General features: G+C 37.9%; 1 protein-coding gene across 3 annotated transcripts in view; it reads right to left on the bottom strand.

The window, feature by feature from the left end:
• GAS2 (growth arrest specific 2) overlaps window positions 1-22,728 on the bottom strand; it is a 125,892-nt gene that overhangs the window by 79,156 nt on the left and 24,008 nt on the right. For all 3 annotated transcript variants that reach the window (XM_034417243.3, XM_034417244.3, XM_034417245.2), the window contains exons 2-3: window positions 20,846-21,014; window positions 6,687-6,808 (exon numbers count right to left, since the gene is read on the bottom strand). In XM_034417243.3, coding sequence (XP_034273134.1) covers window positions 6,687-6,808; window positions 20,846-20,987 — 264 coding nt within the window. In that variant the 5' untranslated portion in view covers window positions 20,988-21,014. The remainder of the gene's footprint in view (window positions 1-6,686; window positions 6,809-20,845; window positions 21,015-22,728) is intronic.

The following is a 22,728-nucleotide window of genomic DNA, read 5'->3' as shown; positions in this document are numbered from 1 at the left end:
AGGATTGTGGTTTACTTCAGGGGGCCAGGGGGACCGTGGCCGGAGTGGCCGTGGCCTGGGTGGCATGGCCAGTTCCCACTGCTGCTGTGCTCACTCTCCTTGGCCAGGTTGCTCCCCTCCCCTCCACCTTGCTCTGTATTCCACCCCCACCCATCTCGCTTTGTGGCCGTTGCACTAGTGCATTGCTCAACCTCCTGCTAGGTTCGGCAGCGGCCTTGAGTTTGACACCCCTGCCATAAAGTGACACAGGGAACACATTGCCCAATTCTAATTGTTAATAAACATAAGGCCCAGTCTGACCCATAAGATTTTGTTTGATATTTGGTCACTCTGCCCAATATTGATTCCCTTGTCTTTAAAAGAAAGAAAGATACTAAAGCAGAAGTGTCCAACCTTGGTAACTTTAAGATTTGTAAACTTCAACTCCCCAGCCTCTATGCTGAAGTTGAAGACCACAAAACTTAAAATTGCCAAGGTTGGACACCCCTGTGCTAAAGTTTAAACCTGGCATACTTCTCTGTATAGACCACATATTCAATCACTGAATTGTAGCCTTTTTTCCTAAGAGAGAGTTCCTTTATTTGGACTTTGTTTTAAATCCCTGATCATGCTCCCCAATGCTACAAGTTATTAAAGAAGAATGGGTATAGGAGATCATTACCAAAACAAATTGGATGTTCTCCCCAGTGTTCAATTTAAAACAAGGTAGAATTTCACCTTGATATTGCTGTGATTGCATTATATTTAAGGAAACCATATATATTTAGAAGGCAGAAGCAACATTGCACAGTTTACACAATTTTGATTTTTGAAAATTGGAAACCATTAAGCCAATGGAAGTTCAACTCTAGATCCTCCTTCCCAACTTGCATGGAATTGTATTATATACCCAAATTGGTAAATGCAAATAGTCCTTGCTAAGCGACTATTTGAAGTTACAATGCCCCCCCCAAAAGTCCCTATTTATGACCATTTTTAAAAGTTCCAATGGTTGTTCCTCCCCACTATGATTTTTGGTGGTTTTGTTTTGTTTTGTTTTTTGCAAGTATCAGGTCCTTATTTTCAGATGTTTGCTTAACAATTGTATCATTTGGTTAATAACCCTGGTGTTTGCTTAATGACTTTCTCAAAAAAGTAGAGCCAGGCAATGACTCAAATAATGACTGTCACAACTTATGACCATAACTCTGAGCTCAATTATGGTTGTAAGTCATGGACTACCTGTAACTAACATTATAATGATCATTATAATAGTATACATACATCAAATATAGAATTCTATATGGAAGCTCAAGAGGGACGCAGTAGCTCAGTGGCTAAGACACTGAGCTTGTCGATCGAAAGCTCGACAGTTCAGCAGTTCGAATCCCTAGTGCCGCGTAACGGGGTGAGCTCCTGTTATTTGGTCCCAGCTTCTGTCAACCTAGCAGTTCAAAAGCACATAAAAAATGCAAGTAGAAAAATAGGGACCACCTTTGGTGGGAAGGTAACAGCGTTCTGTGCTCCTTTGGCATTTAGTCATGCTACATGACCACGGAGACGTTTTCGGACAGTGCTGGCTCTTCGGCTTTGAAATGGAGATGAGCACTGCCCCCTAGAGTCGGGAATGACTAGCACATATGTGCGAGGGGAATCTTTACCTTTACCTTTTTATGGAAGCTCAAATATGCAGATTAAGTATGTGAACAGCACAGAATTTCAACAAGTGGCATGAGATACAGCAATATGTGAAGAGTGTGTCATAATAAAAATTGAGGACATATGTTTCCTGATAAAGAAATGAGCTGAGATGAGAGTGGGTGGTGGGGGAAGGCACTATAATGCTTGGAATAAAAAAAAAATCTGGAAATAATTTACGCAAAAAACATGAGTATGAATAGAGATACAGTGTCTTTTCTATTGGCAAAGTATCTCATCACACCCAGCTAGAGAAACAGATTTGGGCTGTTTTCCCAGCACAAATGTATGTATACTACATGACTTGCATAAATTTCATGCACCAAATGTGAACTCTATGCTATCCCAGATTCTCCACAATAGGATTCTTTATAGTCTTGGGCTTCCTATATCCAGGCTTTATGGAAACTATTCTCATGGGTTTACATCATGGAAAGAGCCATGCTCAAATTGATTCTGACAAGACCAAAATAGTTTGTTGCATTCCATTTCTTTGAGATGAAAATAATGATGTGCCCTCATGGCCTTTGAAGGCTGGTCAGTAACAGAGGAAAGTTGCAAAGGAAGTCTATATTTTTCCTCCCCTTTGTAGGAAGAGATAGAACCTAGCAGGACCACACAAAGTGCCAGATGGAGCTCATCTTACTGACACCGAAGGGTCCTCATAGCATTAGTCACTCCAAATGAGTCATTGTGAAGATGAAATATGAGTGTCAACAAAGCCCACTGTAGTTTTCAGAGATAATATTTTGTTCTAAATGAGAAAATGACCACAACCTCTGATCTATCTACCTCACGATTTTGATCCCTGCAAATCTAATCTTTGGTTTTGCTGACACTTTTTTTATCCTGTCAGGGTACTTCACAGTGGGCAGAAAATCAATTTACATAAAGATGAGGAACAAAATGTCTATCTGTTACATTTTTTTTCCTGTCTTGCTCCTGAAAAAAGATCTAGAAAACTGACAAGGGAAAAAGCATCAAACCTACATTTTGCTATTAGAATTGGTACTATTTATTTTTAGGTGAACATTAGACAGCACACATTTTTCATTAAATTGCCTTAAGAGATGTTGGAATGTAACCAGTATTAAGTCTGAAATATAATTAACATAGACTGTCTCAAATTTATATTTATTTGTGTTGAGTTGAGAAACTTACTTTCATTATATAAACATCCTTTTGGATAATAGCTATTTAAATTTTCCCCCTAAACAGCTACCTTTCAAACTCTGAAGCACTTTCTGTCAGGCTTTTTATAAAATATGAGCCAAGCCAAGTATCACTTTAATAATAGCACTAGCAATAGAATTTAGACTTATATACTAGTTCATAGTGCTTTACAGTCCTCTCTAAGCAATTTGTAAACATATTCCCCCTAAAATCTGGCTTCTGATTTTACTGACATTGGAAAGATGGAAGACTGAGTCAACCTTGAGCTGGTCAGGATCGAACTGCTGGCAGTGGAATGCAGTATTAGCCTGAAAGACTGCATTCTAACCACTGTGCCACCACAGCTCATTTCAGTCACATAGATGGCCTTTACCAAAATAAAATTATTTGGATTGTGGTTATTCACCATTGTGTTCCTATCTGAAGTAATATACTCATGTTACTAATGTTGCCTAAGGAAATGTGTGTGGCTGAGGTATAAGGTCTTGGTACATGAACCATCCAAACAACATCCTAAAACAATTTTCTCTACTCAGTGCCCTCAAAATATTTCAGGGCTATTAATTCACCACCATTCTTAACCACAAAGCTATGTAGTCACACCACTGAAATAACACTTGAATTAATCTTGGATTAAAAATATGCTTAAACTGCAGACAATTTCAGTCCATCCCTACTGATATTCACATGTACTTGTGGTTTGTAGTGTGATTTTAGCAGATAAACTGAGGAATGAGTAGGTTTGTAACCGAAGTTGCATCAAGGAAAACTGCATAAAACCAGGTAGAACTCTGTTCTTCACATTTTACTTGTCTTCACTTAATAATGTGTACTCAGTTGACTCATTTTCCTGCATTCACACAGCATGCTAAACTACTATGGTTTGGATTCCACACAACAGGCTAAGCAAAAATGTGCTTGGTTAATATGTGATGGCTTACATAAAATTTGTTATTTCTTGCTCCCATATAATTAAACAAAGATTCAATATGAGTCACTTGTTCAATCTCTGTATTATTGAAAAAGAAGGAATCCCTTTGAGAGTCAGTGTGCAATAAATTCTTAAGCTCTACTTCGAGAGGCATGATTTGGCACCAGAAAGAAACCAGAAAGCTCCCATTATATGAAAGAATGCATTAAGATATAAAAGTAATGTTTTAATTTATTTGGGGAAATGAAACAAAGACAATAACTGTCAATGAAGTCTGATGGAGACATGCACCCTGCTGAGGTATAAAAAACGTGACTGATAAGCTTTCAGTTCATGGAATTACTTTATTGGTAAAATCTTCTTCATCCCTTTTTCTCTTTCCTTCATTCTAACCTCTTCTCTGCTGTCTACCTCCCACTCACTCAGCTGCAGTTTGGCTGTTGTTTCAGGCACAGATCCTCTGGCAGCTGTTTCCTTTTTAAAAACAATCAGCCTGCACCTACCTACCGAGTGCTTTATCACTTTTAATAGCAGCTGAAGTGTCTTAAAGTTTCCAGCTGCCAACCACATCTTCAAGACAGCAGCTGGATATGAGCTCCATTATAAGTTTTATGCAGCCGCATGACTCTGTAGTAGCACATACAGTATATTATGAATGCAGTTAATCTCATGCTTTGGAAGAGCATTACAGAATCCTTTAGTACGTTAAATGCCATGTGACAGCATTCTCATATACTGTAAATACTCTTTTGTATCAAGACATGCATTTTCCAGCTGTGGAGTTTATAGCTTGAAGCTTCTACCCAAGAACCCATGAAAAGGGAAACATGCCTTGGCAAATGTTGGCAATGGTAAAAGCTGTTGTGCTGCCACTTCTTTTCATTCTTAAGCTATGGAATGTAAAATAATATGCTTGTGCTCACACTCTCACTCACATTTACACAGCATTAGGGTGAGGTTTTCAGCTCTCATTTGCATGACATCTACACTACCTTGGAAAAGAAACTAGCTTCTGGAAAGGGGAAAAAAACTTCAAGAAAGAAGGGAACTATCAGTTATTTTATACCTTCATATTGTGGCATAAAACAACCACCAAAATTCGTAATCACTAGACCAATTTGATCAAATGGTTAATGCACCAGCCTAGAAACCAGGAAACTGAGTTCTAGTTTCAATCTTAGGCATGAAAGCCAGCAGGGTGATTTTGGGTCAATCACTCTCTTTCAGCCCAACCCACTTTATGAGATTGCTGTTGTGAGGAAAATATGAAGGGGGAGGAGTATTAGGTACATTTGTGGCCTTGAGTTATTTATAAAAGTAATAAGGGCAGGAAATTAAAAAAACCCATCAATTCACAGTCACTCAGGCGCTCGTCACTTCCCGCCTGGACTACTGCAATGCTCTCTACATGGGGCTCCCCTTGATGAGCACCCGGAGGCTCCAACTGGTGCAGAATGCGGCCGCGCGGGGGATTATGGGAGCGAAGGGCTGCTCCCATGTGACACCTCTCCTGCATGAGCTGCATTGGCTTTCAGTGGTCTTCCGGGTGTGCTTCAAGGTATTGGTCACCACCTTTAAAGCGCTCCATGGCATGGGACCTGGGTATTTGCGGGACCGCCTTCTGCCGCCGATAGCCTCCCACCGACCAGTACGCTCCCACAGAGAGGGACTCTTCAGGGTGCCGTCAGCCAGGCAATGTCGGCTGGCGACCCCCAAGGGGAGGGCCTTCTCTGTGGCAGCTCCTGGCCTCTGGAACGATTTGCCCCCGGAGATACGAAGGATATCGGATCTCCGGGTTTTTTGCCATGCCCTAAAAACTTTTCTTTTCCATCAAGCAGGGCTGGCGTGAAACACCCCTCCCCCCCTTTTTTTTTAGTTTTTTAGCTTTTTAAATTGTCAAAGGGGTTTTAGTTTTCAATGTTTTAAATTTTTGGGCCACAGTTATTTAATTCTTTTAATAATTTTAAATTTTGTATTGATATGTGTTTTAGTTCTGGCTGTGCACCGCCCTGAGTCCACTTGGAGAAGGGCGGGATATAAATTGAATAAAATAAAATAAATAAAATTAAATTATTTTTTTTAAAAAAGAATTAAGTGCTAACATAAATAGTAAAGCAGCAACAAATCATCTCCATTTTAATTTATGAGGCAGCACTAACCATTTCAGGGAAAAGCAAATGTGAATAATTGTAGCAACTACCATAGTTCAGTGTGACATCATCTTCTGTTCATTGCTCTTTCACCTTCAGTACCCCTTTCATCTAGCTGATACTGCTTACAGATCAAGTCATAAACTATTGTTTGGCATCATACATAAAAATACTGATAGAACTCAGGTTAGGAGGAAAATACAGCTTTGCCCGTGGAAGATCCTATGTTTGATGTTTGTTATTTCTACTTTTAAAAGACCTCAGGCCATTAAACTGGAAAGCCTTTTCCAGATTACAAAATTATTACTGTTTCTCAAAGCAGGCCATACCAGGTCAAAGTATATTCAAAAAGAGAGCTAAACATCACGGCATCTTTTCTACACCCCACCCAAAATTGTAATTAAATTGTATAGATTGCTTCAGCTTCCCTGCCTTATTACTTCTGGTATGCAATTCCACAAGGGAAAGATTAATGCAGAGGCAAGTATTCATATAATCTTTAAAATGCTCATTTATTTGATTTTATGTTTATCCTGACTTTGCACCAATAATTGACATTGAAGACAGCCGCTGATTAAACACTGTCATGATTTCCTATTAGATTACAACCAGACTAAAGCAGCTTTCACCAGCATTAGTAATTTTGCATATGGCAAAAGAAATAAATCATTAGTTATTGTCACTGGAAAGATTGAAACCATTAAAAAAATAAACAAAAATCCTCACATACATGTACTTTCCTAAATTAAGTTTACCTTCCCAAATTTGATTTCAATGCAGTTTTCTTTAAATTTCTCCTGTAAAGTCTCTGCTAGCTGACAGAGCAAAGCACCATTATCCAATTTCTCCATGAAGGTTTCAGCTGTTATTTCTTTCCCTGAAAAAGATACAAAAGGAATACCAATCAGCACCAGTTTTGTGGGATTGTTCATTGTGTGGAAAAACATGATTGCACTGTGGATTTTGTTGCATTAAATTGTGATTGCTCCATTATAAATCACATACTCATTTTAAAAAAAACATGGCAGAACCTTTATTGAAGGAAAGCTATAGTCAATGAAGTCAAAACATATTTTATTTCATGATTGCCAATCTGTATTTTCCCCACAGCAGTTAATGGTAATACTGAAGAGTGTTGTTCTAAAGCTTAAAACACATGTAGCCAATGTAGTAGCTTCACATTCTGAGACATTTCTTATAAATGCAGATGATTGCAATGCCAGATTGTCTGAAAAGATATGTTTCCATAATCTAAATTTAGCACTTTTCCTTTAGGATTTGGGGAGGATGACATTACACTAGAGCACCAGTCAAAAGACATGATTTAACTTTGATGAAAAGGTGCTGGAAGCATCAGCCAATGGATTGGATGTCATTTACCTTAATGAGCTGGGGGGATGAGGATGGTGGAAGTATTTGATACTTTTTGGAGCAGAAAAAGAGTATTTTGCTTATTCTGATTTAATAAATATTATAGCTCTATTTAATCTTCACAGTTATAGTTTTCTACCCACTGGAATGAGTTCCTTCTGAGATCTGGTTGCCTTCCATTCTGATAGCATTCCAGAGGGCCTTGAAAAGACCTGCTGTTCTCCTAGAACTGGGCATGGATAGTTGAAGCCCTTTGCTGGATAATGGTTACAACTGTTCTTTGTGTTGCTAGCAGGATTTATCACTTTTTTTGTTTTAGCTTTATTCTTCCTTTACTTTTCTAATTTATCTTCTATTTTTAATTTGTTTGAATATATTGTGAAATAACTGAACACATCCTGGAATCAGCACCAAAATGAATTTTTATTGATTGATTTATTATTGGTAAATGCCACTTAATAGTGCTAATAACACCACTTATACACCTTCGGCATTGATAAAATTACCATCAATAACTGCAAAAGGCAGAAAGGATGCATATAGAAGTACAAAAAAGGAAATATGACAATTTTTTTTTAAAAAAATATTTAACTTTTTATAAACAGCAATAGATGAATACCTAACCAGTTTAAATAAATAAGGATAATAATGCATTTATAAATAAACAGACAACAGCAAGCCAGCTGAGAAAGGACAATTGGCACAAAGAAATCCAAAAGATCTTTGTACTAAAAACAAAGGCAATTACCTCGTACTACACCTTTGTACGATCAGCTCGACAAAATGACCAAGAGAACAGGTTTTGAGTAATGTGCCCTAAATGGCACTGCCCTTGAGCTTTTTATGGTAAAAAAGAATGTCAGACAAACGTCCATCAGTGGTAAGTGGTATGTAATGCTTCTATCCCTCATTCTTGTCTCCAATGACAAGACTACATGATAGCAAATTGTTGCAAACAGTCCCGTAAGATTGCCTTATCCATTTATTGCATCTTGATCATTTTTGATCTTCCAATAATCTTTTCTAAGTATCTTCCTGGCAATACCTAGTTTGCATCAAAATAGGGATGCAGAAAAGCACTGCTCCTTCTATTACAGAATCTGTTCTGTACCAGACAGCCAGAAATGCTGTTGTAAAATAACTGGAATAATTAGAAGATAGTTATTTTGTTTGTTTTCACGGCCCTCTGTATGCAGACATGGGAGACTAACAGTGACAGAGTTGGAAGGGACCTTGGAGGTCATCTAGTCCAGCCCCCTGCTCACGCAGGAGACCTCTACCAGGGATTCGAACTGCCGACCTTTCTGATTGACAAGCTCAGTGTCTTAGCCACTGAGCCACCTAGTCAGGCTAGACATAGAATTATTATGAAGATACTTTATGATTTCTACAAATGCATTTATACCTTGCAAACCAAATAACAATCTGACTCTTACATCCGGGGCAAAATTCCAACATCAGGATTTCTTAACAAAACAACCCCATCTATGCAAACTCAAAAAAGACTAATATAAAAATCTCCCTCAAATCTCCAAACAAAATATCTTTCTTTCCATGAGACCTGAAGGTTTCCAAGTTCAGTCACAGTAAAGGATCGTGGCTTTTTGTGTTTCTTTAATTTAATGTCTCAGCTGGTAAATTGTTATGTAATTTTGTGCTCTTTAAAATTATAGCTTGCCCAAAGCCTAAGACCAAAACCTAAATGGCTATTATCATATTGTGGAAATTACAGAGTTTCTTTACTTGCCACTTAGAAGTTTATACAACAAATCAAAACCTAATTTAGTAAGCTTGACATTTAATTTATTTATCAATTTATTTGCTTAATACTGAAGGCTGACCATTATGCAAAAATATGAAATGTAAAAAACCAATTTTTGTGAATCTAATGAAGTGCATTAATATTGAAGCCATAATTAAAATGTTAGTCATTTAAGATATAAAAAGCATATTGCTTTTGCAGCAATACATATCAACACATTCTAGCTTTTTCTTTAATTATGACAAAAAATATGAGTGCATTATAGTTATCACATTAAATTCTAATAGTTGTCTAATGACTGATCTATACTGAAAGCTTTTTTGAGTATATAAACTCTATTATACAATAGTTGCTCCACTTTTTTCGCTTCTAACATAACAGAATATTTTAACTGGGCCAAGATCTATTCACAAATTTATTAATACATTTACAATATTTGATGGTAGAATACTATCAGTGAAGTTTCATTTAGCACACATACCTTTAAGCATGAGTAAAATGGTCATATGATATCCTAATCATATCCTGTTTCATGATTTATGGTTCTGCCCTACTTCATTAGTTTATTTTACATAAACTAGTCAAAGTAAAAAAAAAAAAAAAGGTTAATCAGATGCTGAAATAAATGCTGTTAACCACCACAAACCTGCAAATTAAAATTAATGAATTTTACTTTCAACATCTCTACCTGAAAAATAAGTAAGTTACATCAGCCTTCAGTATACAGACTATGAGCTCAGCAAGGAACATTTCTTTATCTACAACAATCAGCTTGAAATCCAAGAGACTTCAACCCTCTCAAAGGTCTAATGCAGTGATGGTGAACCTTTTCGGCACTGAGTGCCCAAACCGGAATACATGTGCATGTGCATGATGCATGTGCACGCAACGTGTGCTGGAGCACCGGAAATGGGAAGACCACCTGGCCAGTGCACATGTGCGCACTGGCCAGCTGGTCTTCAGGTTTCTGGCGTGTGCATGCATGCAGGCCAGCTGATCTTTGCACTCGCCAGAGCACCGGAAACCCAAGACCAGCTGGCCAGTGCTTGCATGCCTGTTTTTCGGGCCATTTTTGGCTGTTTTTCGGGGCATTTTCAGGGCATTTTCCAGCACTCTGGTGCCCACGAAGACCAGAAGCCAGAAGAGCAGTTCTGCCTGCCACCTCTGGGACTAAGGACTCTATGTGATGATGAGCAATAAGCTAATGAATTACCTAAAACAACCACTATTTAGTAGTGACATTTCCAATTCTCACTTAATATTCAGATACTAGGGGAAATGATGTCACAAGATCATGAGCAGAAAGAGATGCATTCACTTCCTTCCTTATTTGAGAGCTGATGTTCATACAGTGTGGCTGTCTGCTTTCTGATTGGCATTACTTGCTAACACAAAGTAGAACAAACAGGATTAGTTTCACTTATTCAACACACATCCCACACATACAAGTTCTATGAATTCAAGAGACTATCTTGCATGCAAAAACCCTGCTTCAAAAATGGGAGAAGTCAGGCAGAGATGGATGGATGGAGCAACTTTAATTATTTACTTTATTATTAAATCATATGATTTTACAGGGAGTTGGTATTAGCTATAAAAAAATATTTTGGCACTGAGATTCTGCTGGCCCCACAAAGGCTAAGCAGAATCCAACAGAGTTAATATTGAATAGGAGAAACCAGAAAATCCCAAGGCAGTGGGCCAGAATGGAAGTCGAAGAAACACCTCAGAAGAAAGCTGTAACAAATATTTTGCCTTACCGCCAAGAAATGACTAAGTAGTCACCAGGACTCAATCCTGACTTCTGCAGAGAACCTTCACTGTTTATTTTATTCAAAAATAAGGCCACAATGTTGATTTCTTTAGCAGACCCCAAAAAAACATATGAATAAAGGAAATCACCAGAATAAGCAGGACTAACATTTTCAACTATATTTTTCAGGATTTGCATGAGTTAATTGATAAAACAGATCCCTTGCAGAATTTTTTTCCCCTTCAAAATTCCTCCCAAAGGGGAAAAAAAGTCTCATTTTGGAGGGATTTGGACATGCATTCAATTTCCTAATGTCACTATTCCTAAAACAGGTTTGAAAAATTTTGGATCTGACCATTCTAGGGAGACCTGGGCATAGAGAGATTTTTAAAAATGTAAGTACAGTAGATTGTGCTTCTTGGGCTTCTGCTGCAGTTTCTTAATTATATGATTTTGAAGTGGAGAAGGCTGATAGATTAATAATTATGCAATAGTTATAGGTCCACGGGTTTAAAAAGAAAATCTGCTTGCAAAAACATGGTTCTCCTTCCCGAAATGAAATTTAGCTGCTGGGTAGTAGTGAGTGATTTCATTATAAGCTGTATTCTCCCACAATGTACTAAGCAATTTGCTATCAAGTTAGTGCAGTGTAGCTAAGACATCTGGTACCATACTATAACTCTGTTGGATTACAACTGCACAATTCCCAGCTTGCAGAGCCATTGACTGGAGAAAGCTATCCTAAATAATCAATTGCTTCACAGTGTAATTGGGAACTTGGATTTTGATAATAATTTCAAGTGATAAATTTTATCTTTAAAAGATATGAAAGAAAGTCTTTGAGACAGCAGAAAACATACTTTTTTGAAGTGAAAAAGTTGGCTTGTTAATGCAATTTACTCTAAATTAATGCCCGCTTAATATTCTGGACTGCAACAACCATAAACATGTGGGCTGCAGGCGATATGGGAGTCATAGCCAATCACATATGGGCACATCATGTTGAAAAACACTTTTCAAATCAGTCTGTAAAATGTGGTTCACAGCTTTCATGTTATGGAATAAGCAATTTCTGGATTTTACTGATTTCAAAGTCATAGTTCCCGAATAGTGTCTTGTTCACTGCAACTTTGTCTCCTTCAACCACCTTGCCTCTACATATATTTTTGTCTATTAGAATATTTGGCAGATTTCCTCCCTGGCAAATGGCTTCAAACAGTTTGGGTTACTACCAATTCAGTCATTTATCTCCAGTAGCATCTCATCCAAAAACCAAAATAATATGCAACAAGCATAGGTTACCTTTTTGCCCCAAACGACAAACTGAGACACCCTAAGCATGCCTATGAGTTGATAGGATAGGATTATGTTTTGTTGTACTGTTGTTTTCTCTCTCTCTCCTGAAAAGTTTAGGTTTCAGACAAAATGTTGATTTTTCAAAACCTAACCTAATTTTCAAGACCTAACCTGAGGTCGTTAGAAATATGTATGTAAAAGAATGCTACATGTTACATTCACCAGGGACAACAAACTTAAAGTATACCTCATACACAAAACACCAACCAGAATAGATATCTTTACATTATTAAGACTGATGGGAAGAAGGCCTGTCCTCTCTCAGCAGTCTAATCAAGACAGCTGTCTCAGCACTGCTGATAGCTGGCCAGGTGATGGATGATCAGTTGGACAAAAGGCAAGAGCTCTCTAGAGGAATGGAAATAGCTTTTGCAATTCCCATTGTTTTTTCAGTCCTGATCCATGTCTAGCCAGTATGTTAAAATGAACACACAGAGCTAGCTTTGAACTCTCCTTAAAGCTTTGAGGTGTCTAACGTATGCATTACTCATTCCAGCAAAATGTTTGCACACCTTTTAATACCACAATAGTAATTAATGGGAGTCAACCTTTTTCATTAAATTACAATATGGAAACACTTTAGGAGAGAGGCTATGCCGTTACTAATCTCATCTGAGAAACCCTCCAAGCCCAGAGCTACGGACCCACCCATAGAAACTTTTTTTTTATCTAATATCTACCCTGAAGCTTTAAATAACACCAGTATATGCTTTCAGATTTTGTTAAAACCATCTGCCCTTTACTGTCTTGATTTGTCCACAGAAAATGTTTCCAATGTGTAGACTTCAACTTCCAAGTTTCTTGCCAGCCTGACCATTGCTGAGAGTTGAGATCCACACATCCAGAAATTGTCTAAATTAAACACTGTATTATAGCTTTTACAATTATAAGGATCTCTTTAAGTCCAATTCCCCATCCAGAGACATCAGTTTATCCCATGTTTCTTCTTTTGCCCACCAGTGAGTTTTGGATTGATTATATGAGCTTATTTTTGGCTGGTTTGTGTTTTTTTTTCCCCTGCCAAATAGATTAGGATTGGATTATCAATCAACAGCTGACAATTATCTCTGCAGAGATATGCAAGAATACCTGTGACAGCCCTTCCAAATATTGAGGCTAACTCTGAGGAGGCCATGTTTATCGTTCCTTATCTGATGTTTTTATATTGGCTGTTTTATCAATTGTGGTGCACCACTCAGAGTCACCTTTAATGAGATGGAGTGATAGTGAGTGATATAAATTTGATAAATATTCTCTTCTTTCTGTTAAACATACCCAGATCTTTTTAACCATTCTACATAAGATTTAGTATCCAAGGCTCTCTCCATTTTTGTTGCTTTTCTCCGGGCTTTCTCCAGTTCCCCAGCATCCTTTTTTATGGTGGCAAACAAAACTGGATATAATATTCCAGGTGTGGCCTGATATCAAGTGTGAGAGATCAGGTCCACATGTGAAGGTCTCATCAAACTGATGTATTGCTAAATATGCATAATAATCATGCCATTCTTATGCAATTAGGAATCTTCTCAACTAGAGTTAGATAAGGATCAATGGAATTCAAGAAGGGTTGGACTTAGACTTGTGGCTTTGTAGAAATTCTAGGTTGATCCCACTCTTAACTCCACTTCCCAGGTTCTGCCACTCCTTCCCCTACACCTGATCAGTGCAGCAGATTGCAACATTATACTGGCTCTTTTGGGAGTTGAAGAGAGCATTGTTACTCATATTTAATGTGTGGTCTATCAGACACTCAGAGCCTTCTCACAAACATTTCTGTTGAACCAGGTATATCTTATGTTATATCTCCATGTCTGATTTTTCCTACCTAAGTGTACAACCATACATTTCTCACCATTGAAATGCATTTGGTTGCAAAAGGCCCAATATTCAAATCTATAGAGATTATTTTGAATCCTGATCCTGTTTTATGAAGCAGCAGCACTACCGCCCCCTCATATTTGTATCCTCTGCATCCCTTCTACCCATCTCAATGATTCATAAAAATGTTGAACAGAACTGCATATCTCTCTCCACTTAGGCATAAATCCATTAATAACCACATGATGGTTATTCAACCAATTGCAGATCTGGTTGGTACTGGAATCATCTATCCCACATTGCCCCAGTTTAGCAAGAAAGAGATTGTGGTCTACTTTATCAATTACCTTACTAAAGATCAGGCACATTACAACCATTGATCTATTACTCAAATCTGTTTTTTTTTTTTTTTTTTTAAAAAGGATAAATTACTAAACTGTTTTTAAGAAACTCATGCTGGCTTTCAGTATTCACTTTGGCTTTTTCTAAATATCTGAAAACCCACTAATTTGTTATCTTTTCTGGGCTCTAACCAGATATTGAAATCAAGCCATGTATGGTATACATTTTCCTGAGTGCACTTTTTCTCTTTTAAAGATTGGAAAAATGTTAGCTCTTCTTCAATCTTCTAGCATATCCCCCATTTCCAGCAGTTCTCTAAGATTACAGTTAGTGGTTCTGAGATCATATCTGCCAGTTTCTTTACCACCCTGGGATGTAATCCATCTGGCTCCGGCAAATTGAATTCATTCAAAGCTGCTAGTGTTCTCTCTCCACTTTCTTGCCAATTTTGACCTGAATGTCTCTCCTGCAGCTGCTGACAAGATGGACCATTTTTTTAATCTTCCAAAAAACCGTCAGAGGCAAAATAGGAATTAAGCAGTTCAGCTTTCTCCCTGATTTCTTTAACCACTTTGGCATCTTCTCCCAAAAGTAGCTCAACTTTTCTCTTATTTTGCACATATTTAAATGACTGTTGTTGTTTTTTGACATTCACCCTGTAAGCCTCAGCTCCTTTTGAGCCTTTGTCTTCCTGACTCCATGCTTACAAATTCAGGCTATTTCCTGGTTCTTTTGTTTTTGCTGTATGTCCATTTTCATGTTTTTTTTTTTAAAATCCACCTTTTCACTTTATCAAAGAGTTCTTCATGAAAACATGCTGTTCTCATCACCTCTCCTACTTTTCTTTCTCTTTGTAATGGCTTACTCCTGTAACTATTTAATAAATATAGGAGGGGGAAGTCTTACATAAAATGTTTTCTGAAATAATTATAGAAAGGGTATTGTGCATATCCAGTAGATTCTTAATCCTGAAAGCTCTCAATAAGTGTTCCTCATACTTTCCTCACAGAAAAACAGGCATATAAAAGGACTGAAGAAATACCAATTACATATAGGCCAATCTCCCTCAATTTGGCATCTGCCAGATGTGTGGTCTTCAATTCTCAGTATTTGCAGCCAACATGCTGAAATTTTTGGGAGCTGAAGTTCACATATAAATAAGGCCTCCAGCTTGGAAAAGGCTAGTATACCACATATTTTTTCATATGTCAAGAATGAACATCTGCTAGGAGGAATCTATTTATAGCCTTCACCTTCCTACATCATCTTATTGCTCTTGTTAATTACTGTTATTATTTTCCCCTTATTTGTACTAGTATACTTCATAAAACAGATGAATTGGCATTGTCCAGTGTCCTACCTTTCCCTTTCCTAACTGACCCCTGAAAGACTTCCTAAGAACCATATTGTCTAGATAAGAGAGAAGACGCAGACAAAGTGAGAACTTTGACCAGAAACACAAGAAGAAGAAATGCAACAGATAATCACAATAACGACAATAATGACAATGACAATAATACTAAAGGTGAGCAGAATAAAGGCCAGCTGAGGGGATACATAGTTCAGTTTGAGAATAATCAGAATTATCTTATATTATCTTCCTCTTAGAAAATATCATCAGCAACATCCTTGTTTTTTGTCTTCCTACTGAATGCCTATCTTTCTGTTTAGGCCTTTTAAACAGTAAGCTTCAGTGAGAAAGGCCTTACAAGTCTCTCTGTTAACTATTTTTGGCCTAAAACCAAGGTAAAATGGTTTACTAAATAAATAAAATAAAATAAATAAATAAAACAGCTCAATGGCTAAGATGCTGAGCTTGTCGATCAAAAGGTTGGCAGTTCAGTGGTTCGAATCCCTAGTGCCGTGTAACAGGGTGAACTTCCATTACTTGTCCCAGCTTCTGCCAACCTAGCTGTTCGAAAGCACATAAAAAATGCAAGTAGAAAAATAGGGACCACCTTTGGTGGAAAGGTAACAGCGTTCCATGTGCTTTTGGTATTTAGTCATGCCGGCCACATGACCATGGAGACATCTTCGGACAGCGCTGGCTCTTCAGCTTTGAAACAGAAATAAGCACCGCCCCCTAGAGTCGGGAACGACTAGCACATATGTACAAGGGGGACCTTTACCTTTTAGTTTGGATACATTCTGTAAGTTAGCCCATTTGAAGTATCTTGTTTCAAAAATTGTTGCCCTATAATGCACATTTAACTAAGTTAAAGGTCATGACAATGAGAGATTTGTTTATGGAATGTTTCTTGTTTAACGTGAATATTCCATTTATGTACTCTGCTTTCTTTTCTCTACCTAATGTCTTAATTTATTTATCTAATTTTATCTTTCTTTTTTACATTTTCCTAATCTTACCAATTCTGAAAGAGAAAAGCCTGGTGGATATGTACTAAAACGAAAGTTTTTAATGTGTATGAAAGCTTTGGCCTATTGGCAGACACCATACTGAAAACCTGCCAAGCAGACCTCTCTTCTAAAAAGTGGAAGATGATGCTCTTCTCCTGCTTAACTGTAATTTAAATGAAATCCGTGCACAGGAAGAGAAGCATAAAATAGTGAAAGACATTTTCTCCATAATTACCAATAATTTTCCTTCGAAGTAGTAGGGGAGAAGTGCCAAGTATATTACAGACTAGAATGCCTTTTTTTCATAGGACTGTTTCAAGAAACTCAAGAGATTTTCACACAAACTGAGAAACAGCCTTAAGCTTCTCTGTAATATACAGAGGAGGAAAATGTATGGCTTTCCAAATGTGGCTCAACTACATCTTCCAACATCCATGATTATTGTTTCCTTGGTAGACGATGGAGAGACACTGACATAAGAAAGTAACCTATGACATTTACTACATTAAATTCTGTGTTTATTGGAGCTTTTCTGGGTAGGGGGGGGGGACTGACAATAATTTTGAGTATCACTTTTTCTGCTCTCAATTTTAATATAGCCAGACATGAATCCTAAACTTCTCTGTCTCAAGGTAACAGGCATTTACACTTTTGTGTATATCCTGCCAACAGAATTAGAAGTTTGGCTCAACTTTCAGCTTTCTAAATATGGACGCAAGGCTGTCCTTACTTTTAAATTCTGTTTTACTAAACTTTAAGTCTTCTAGCAATGAGTGAATGGCTACCACATGAATAAGACTAAGTAAATAGTTGATTTCCCATTGGTAATATGAGGGTGTTATTGGCTCTTCTGACTTTAGCAACTCAAATGCGTAGCATCTTCTTCCCACTCTTCCCATAAATTAATGGATATTTTGTGCAGTCCATTGTGCACTGAAGTGGTGGCTGAATTCTTGGAATGCTTAGGAAATCCACATTTTTCTCAGTGGTGGAGGAGCAATTATACTAGCATATTGGAAAACCACTTGCTTTTGGCCATCCCCTCACTGATAAAATGCTTGAAAGCCTGCAACTGAAACTTTAAAAAATTAAAATTATCCAAAAAGTCTATCTTCCTTGCTGCTTTCATTTCATTTTGCCAAATAGTGATCAGACTTCAAATGTTTTGAAGTTTCTATATCATGGTCTACAAGCAAAACTTTTTTTCAATGGAATTTTTAATCAGTTTGAATTGAATTGGATTACTGGTGAATCTTGAATTGAATCATACCCAATGGAATTTTGAATCTCTAAGCCAAATAAAATCAAGGCTATTAACTGGAGGTGCTCCAAGTTATTGTTCAACAATCCCTTGGAGTTAAATATTCCATACTGCTGGGAATTCTTGACCAACATTGAATTTCTCATCAAACAAATGGATGAATATACTAAGATATAATGTTATAAAATGATTGCAATAAAACCAATGTTAATATTTCATTATTTTCTGATTTGTATTTCCATACAGAAATTGTAATTTCTATTGAACAATAATAGAATAAATTTTACTAAACTTTTCTTTCTTCAAAATACTTCATTTGATCTATAATATTACTTTCCAATATCTCTGCAAAGCACTCTTCTCTACCTTGAGGCTGTCCAAGTTGGCTTGGACAATCCTTCATTAGGACTTGGAGTCTCACCACATCTGGAAGTTTTAATGCTGTAAACAAGTTATAGTATTAATGCTATAAAACAAGTTAGTATAATTATTTTCCCACTACTGAAAAAGTATGGGTTTCCTAAGCTTGGCCAAGATTGATTGAATAAAATTGTTGTAGTGTTGCTTGTGATTCAAACAAATTGTGTTTCTGATCAACATGGTTCATAACCACAATACTATTTCCAAACCAGTTATTTGTTTAAATCCAGATACAGATTTTCTTTTCCATTGGGCCATCACTTTTCTTTTTTACTAGTTGCTAGAAAGAAAATATGAAAGGAAAAAAAAACATGGATTGAACAGAGAATGTCAATATCAAGCATGAAATTGCTATAAGAAAGTATGCAAATTAGATATCTAGAAGCAGCCTTTCTGTTGTAAGCTTATAACCTTAGCTTGAGAGCCTATCATAGTCACTTTATGATACCAAACCTCTGTAGCAGATGAACTGGAGAATGAGGCAAAAAATGCTTGGCTCCAAGCACTCTAGGCTGACACTACCTATTTAATCTAAATAAGAGTGAAGATGTATGGAAAGTAAATGAAGCAGTTTGACTAGAAAAAAGGATTCTGTGCCAGAAAAAAGATAAAATCTGGTTTGTTCTTTTTTTCTCACACATACAGGTGCTAAATCATCAGCAATTCACTAGAAAGCAGTACATGGCACACTTATGGCAAAGTTCCACAACTACAGTTACATTCCAGTCAATATGATTAGAATGCTGAGCATTTTAAGGCTTTAATCTTGCAAAAATCAGTATCGAGACTCATTGCTTTCTCTATCATTTCAAATATAAATACAGTTTTATCCCCAAGATTCATCAAAGTGATTGGTAAGAATAAATACCAACATTTTTATTTGTAATAATCATATATAAAATAATGACACAAGCATGCATATGCCTTCTAAATTATTATTCAAGTAGTGCATAGGGAATTACTCTTAGAAGAACCTTAATTTGCCAATGAATCATGTCAAAAAAAAGTTGTCAGCACAGAAAACCAACTAATCATAGAATAATATATTCCTCAATCCCTACAAAAGCCTTATTTTTTGAAAATTGTTTTTGAATAGTCCTTTTTTTTCAAAATCATATTTCCCTCTCATTTAGCCCCTTGCACCGATTCAAAAGCACCACTAAATAGTAATGGAAATGTGTTGAAACCATAAACAATATTTCACTGCATGATATTTGCTGTATTATGTTTTGTAATAGAAGACATATGTGAAAGAGATTAGAATCCAGTTTGCGTGAGACATGACAGGGGGAAAAAAAGCCAGATGAAGATATCCAAGGCAGACATTGAAATGCAAATGCAGAAAAATTATGCTGTGCTCTTTTTCCATTCATTTTCATTCCATTCCATCTGATGAAAGAGAATTTGCTCTTAAAATTTATATTAAAATGTCACAATTGGAGAAGAGTCTCATGCACTTATTTAGGTTTACAGCCAAGGGTAGGTTTAAATTGCCTTGCATATTACTGCCCAATTATATCTCCAATTCCCAGGCTTCTCATACTTCAATTTAAGGAAAGGTATCACAAGAGTTATAGCCATGGCTACTCATGATGCTATCAAAGTATGCATTGTGATGTCACAACACAGACTACACCAGGGGTGAAATGCTACCGGTTTAGACCGGTTTGACTGAACCGGTAGCGATGGCGGCAGGTGGTTCGGAGAATCTGTAGCGATGGCAGCGCGAGGCTCCGCCCATCCACCCTGGTTTTAACCAGGAAGTAACCTGTTTTTTACCCTCTGCTCATATGCAGAAGGGTTTGCATATGCACAGAGGGTCCATGCATGCACGTGACATGTGAGCGAGTGAAGCGAGTACGCCCACGCGGCACGTGCACTTCCGAACCGGTAGGGAAGGTAAGTAGATTTCACCCCTGGGCTACACCCTTTCATATTTACATCATGATGGTGGAAAGAAGTACATTAAGGTGCAGTTTGCACTATGATACTGCAATGCATGTCTTGTCACTTGTTCCTCCTATGATAAGGATGCCTATGAAATTCACTTTGTTCATGTAAGATGGAGCTTACATGAAAGAAATCTTCAACACTTCCCACAAAGGAGGCAGTAAAGCAGATTTTTAACACATCATAAATACATATAATAAATATATTTGATAGCAGGTAAATAAACAAAATTCTCAAAGTTTTACTATAGCCTTTTTTTCCTCCCCCCCCCCGCCCAATACATACATACATATATTATACACACATGTTAAATTAATATGGAAGAAATATTTACTTCATTGTGACCTTCCAAATAAGAAAGCAGGTGAGAATTCTAAGCAGCCTATAAAACTAGACCATAAACAAGACAGATGGTAGAACTTGAATTATTTATTCAGAGCAGGTTTTTCCACTTGTATGTCAGGGTCCAAGATCAAATTTAGAAATGCTTGACAATAATTACAGTATGTAGAAATAATCTTACCCAGCAAGTTTGTCAGCCATAGCGCCAAATCTTCCTTCATTGGTAACAAATTAGCCTCATGTCTGCTGGCCAACCACTGGCTGTACTGGTGCATATCAGAGAGGCCAGGGCCTCGGACCTTAGGACTCAGAGAAGTGCACATCCTTCAGCCACTGATGGTACCTGAACTCTAGAAAATGTAAACAAAAAAACAAAAAAAAAAAATCACCTCATATAATGAATTGCTTCCAGATGCTAAGGGTCCAGATTCAATAGAAGCCAGTGTTAAAAGATGAAAGATAGATGCACAAGAACAGAGCACAGTAAGACAATTGCATATTAGCATGTTTTTGTCAAATGTAGACTTTTGGTGTTGATCATTCAAAGGCAAAAAAACAGTTCTGTCTGTATATATTTTTGTATATACAGCAGGGATTGGCAACTGTGGCCCTTTTACAACCTGTGGACTTCAACTCCCAGAATTCCTGAGACAGCCAAGCTGTCTCAGGAATTCTGGGAGTTGAAGTCCACAGGTTATAAAAGGGCCACAGTTGCCCACCCCTGATATACAGGTATCTGTGCATAGACATACAAACATACGTGTGTGCGCACGCACATGCATTATTATTTCAGTGAAGGTTATGGACAACAGTGTACCATGTTGATCCAATGTGGAATCATAGCAGTGCCTCCCAGTGTAGGACTGAGAGAGAGTGAGTAACCTGAAGTTTACCCAGTCAGCTTTTGTGCTCTCAGAAAAACATGGGAAAAATCAGTCGCATCAAATCTTCCTTCTCCTTTCAGAGAAACTGCAGGCTTATGATGGATGCCTGCCTGCCTGGAGTCAAGTTATAACTTGTAACTCTGATGCAAGCTGACAGATCAGGCTGTCTTTTGGATCTTGTTCATTGACTGGGAACTATCTACACTCTTGGCTTACGTGGCTCCTTTAATTCATAACGACATGTGGTCTTCCTTTGTGCTGTATTAAAACCCACTGAGGGCTCAAAAGTGAGGCTACCTTTCCTATCTTTGATGGGATACCAACATTAATCAACACTGACACTGAGTTTAGAATAAAAGTGTATGAAATACTGCAAATATAAAACATTACCTTAAGTGGAAAAAGGAAGCAGAGGCAATGAATTACAAAGGTAGACCCTGGGTCTCTCCTAATCAGAATATGCATGTGTATGTGTGTTCGTGTGCATGTGTGTCAGTGGTGGGTTTCTACCAGTTCGCCCCATTTCGGGCGAACTGGTAGTGGCAGTGGCGGGAGGCTCCGCCCACCCACTTGGATGTCATCATGGATGCACTGCGCATGCACATAATGCTCTGCGCATACGCAGAAGGTTCTGTGCATGCGCAGAAGCGCCACGTGTGAGCAAAATATGCGCACACACACACGGGTGCTCTCGATTCTGAACCGGTAGCGAAGGTAAGTGGAACCCACTACTGATGTGCGTATATATACTGGTATACTGTATGCACGTTAAAAACCTCTGAAATAAAGAAATTTAAAAGGTAGACATGTTAAGAGGTATGGTATAGTCCCGTGATGGCGAACCTATGGCAAGCGTGCCACAGGTGGAACACACAGCCATATTGGTGGGCATGCGAGCTTTTCTCTAACTCAGCTCCAGCACATATGCACATGCTGGCCAGCTGATTTTCGGGCCTTCTGGGCCCATCAGAAGTCGGCAAATGGGCTGTTTCCGGCCTCCAGAGGGCCTCTGTGGGGGTGGGGAAGGCTGTTTTCGCCCTCCCCATGTTCCTAGAAAGCCTCTGGAGCCTGGGAAGGGAGAAAAACAGGGCCCACCGTGCCATCACATGCCAAAAGCGGGGGGAGCACCGGGAGGGTCACGCACACATGCATGGGGGGCAAGACACATAGAATTATGGGG

The sequence above is a fragment of the Pantherophis guttatus genome, chromosome 1 (assembly GCF_059756535.1).
Source record: "Pantherophis guttatus breed Tessera chromosome 1, ASM5975653v1, whole genome shotgun sequence".
Classification (NCBI taxonomy): Eukaryota; Metazoa; Chordata; class Lepidosauria; order Squamata; family Colubridae; genus Pantherophis; species Pantherophis guttatus.
This window is presented reverse-complemented; position numbering and strand designations above follow the sequence as displayed.